The sequence below is a fragment of the Sinocyclocheilus rhinocerous genome, unplaced genomic scaffold (genome assembly GCF_001515625.1).
Source record: "Sinocyclocheilus rhinocerous isolate Xijiao unplaced genomic scaffold, SAMN03320098_v1.1 scaffold1352, whole genome shotgun sequence".
NCBI lineage: Eukaryota > Metazoa > Chordata > Actinopteri > Cypriniformes > Cyprinidae > Sinocyclocheilus > Sinocyclocheilus rhinocerous.
Window position 1 is genome coordinate 259,968 of NW_015656168.1, and position 2,310 is coordinate 262,277.

General features: G+C 39.4%; 1 protein-coding gene across 1 annotated transcript in view; it reads right to left on the bottom strand.

The window, feature by feature from the left end:
- Window positions 1-1,340, bottom strand: part of mogs (mannosyl-oligosaccharide glucosidase) — a 7,269-nt gene extending 5,929 nt beyond the window's left edge. Inside the window, exons 1-3 of the mRNA XM_016527281.1 lie at window positions 1,214-1,340; window positions 486-887; window positions 155-378 (exon numbers count right to left, since the gene is read on the bottom strand). Of these exons, the coding sequence (XP_016382767.1) occupies window positions 155-378; window positions 486-834 (573 nt within the window). The 5' untranslated portion in view covers window positions 835-887; window positions 1,214-1,340. The remainder of the gene's footprint in view (window positions 1-154; window positions 379-485; window positions 888-1,213) is intronic.
- Window positions 1,341-2,310: the final 970 nt, after the last annotated feature.

Sequence of the window (2,310 nt, forward strand, 5' to 3'; positions counted from 1 at the left end):
GCTACGTGCATTGAAAACAATTAATACCTTTGTGCTATTTTACTCCTATTATATTAGAATTTAAATATCCTTGTATTTGACTATATTAAAATAATAAATCAGTTAGTGCTGGCTGTTAAACACATAAACTGTTAGAGCATTACTCTTTGCTTACATGTTGTTTTGCAGTAATCCTCCAAGTCCAATCTCCACCATGATCTCCACCCATACGCTTCACAAACTCTGTGGTCAGGGTGAATTCACGGTCATGGACCTCCTGGACTCCAAAAGAGACTCCGTCATGCATTAGCCATCCGTAGCCCAGCAAATGGTCCCCTTGCTCGCAAGTGTGCCTAAGATTTCCATCCATTTCAGCAAACTGACGCATCCACATTAAGCCTAATTAAATCAATAGAAAAATGCAGGCTTGTAATAACCTCAAATCATCACAAAGGCAAGTAAATGTATAGAAATGGTGCATAAAGTGTGCATCGGAATCACCCCACCTGTCACAACAGATCTGGGACTTCTTGTTTTCATCCCGAAGTACACCTGGGGCCGATATGTACCCCAATATCTTTCAGGAGACACAGCAGGACTTGAGCTATTAGCATCCAAGACCCGTGGAGAGGGGTGCAAGGTCACAACCCTCCTGGCCAAGGATGAGCGCATATAAAGGGCATAGAAGAACCAGATAAGACTGAAGATACACAAACCGATGGATATATTGATAAACACCTTCCCTATGTCAGTTTTCTTCTTCTTCTCCTTGCGTGGGGGAGCTGGTGTTTTTTCCTCCTTTCTTGGGCTAGGTACACCATCACCTGTTGCAACCCTCTTCCTCCGCCTACCCATCTTTCTTTTGACCTGAGCAAGCTGGTCTGGGGACGACAGTCATTCAAATACACCTGCAAATCACCACAAGTCAAGAGGTTTTGACTACAGTTAGCACATAATAATGCATTTACGGGAATATATGCCCCTAAAACAGGACTACAATTTTACACTGTCTGTGTACAAGATGCTGCAAATTGCATAAACAGCTGGCTAGCTGAACAAAAGAATGAGGAAATGAATAAACGAGCGAAATAACGTTAACTGATGAATGAATGAATGAGATTCAGCTCATCAGTGTCTATTTAACACGTCTGCAGTTAGCATTATTTCTGTAATAAATGTGAACGACGCGACGGGCAAATGAACTATAACAAGGCAAGCATAATTTATATTTTACCTTATGTACGTGTCAGCACTCTACTGAACTTAATCAGCAGCACGGACACTTCCGCATTTCTTTTGCGAAGCTGACGACAATCGTAGATGCATGTTCACTGTTATTCAAAATAAAAGTCCTCCAGCGGCATACTTTTGCCGCAGAGTGCAGACACCTTCAATGAAAATTTTAAAATATAAGCTCTGACAGCATTTACTCATCCCCCTTTAGTCATCACCATCGTGTCGTTCAAAACCTAAATGGCTTTATTTCTTTTGTAGAACACACACACAAAGATATTTTGATAAAGTGTTTTTGACCAAACAGTGAAAGACTTTCCCATCTTTTGTGTTCTACAGAAGTAGGCTATATATTAGTCTCAGCCTCAGACGTCACGCCCACGGACCGTTGACTGAAGGTCTGATGCATACGGACACAAAAGTGGAAACACTTCAGGAGTTTCGAAGTCGTCATCGGATTGGTTGAATTATGCAGGATTTCCGGGAGACGTGTGTGTCGCGTTCTTGTGATGTTAGAATTTTCATTTTTGGGGGTAAACTTCACATTTAATATTTCTATAGATTAACACTTATCACGTTGATGTATTTTAACTTCAGTCACATTTCTGACAATAAGAGTAATTAAATCATTCATCATCCTTTTAGGGATAATCAGTGAAACCAAGAAGCACATTTTCCCAAAACATGAAAATGGTCTACAACATTGATTATTATCAATAGCCAAATACATTTCTATACTTAACTCCAAAAAGTTAGCCTATAGAAATATTTAAAAAATGTTTCAGAACATAACATATGCCAAAACAGATGTCATTTTCAGTTCAGGCAGGAACTGGTAGTGCTTTGCAACCAGCTTAACTTCACAGAAAACATCTAGGCTAACAATGAATTGCGTTTTGTGCAAAAGTGAAAGTATCGTTGCGATACAGTGATTGCTATTCATACATTTTTTGTGTGCAAATCTTTCTACTGAAAGTAACCTATAGACTGTCCAGACAAAGTAGTTCAGCTAAACAGAGATAAATACAGTAAAACCTGTTTGAGGCACATTCCTTAATTTAAGGGCCACCTTCTAGACTGACATATAAATGATCCATC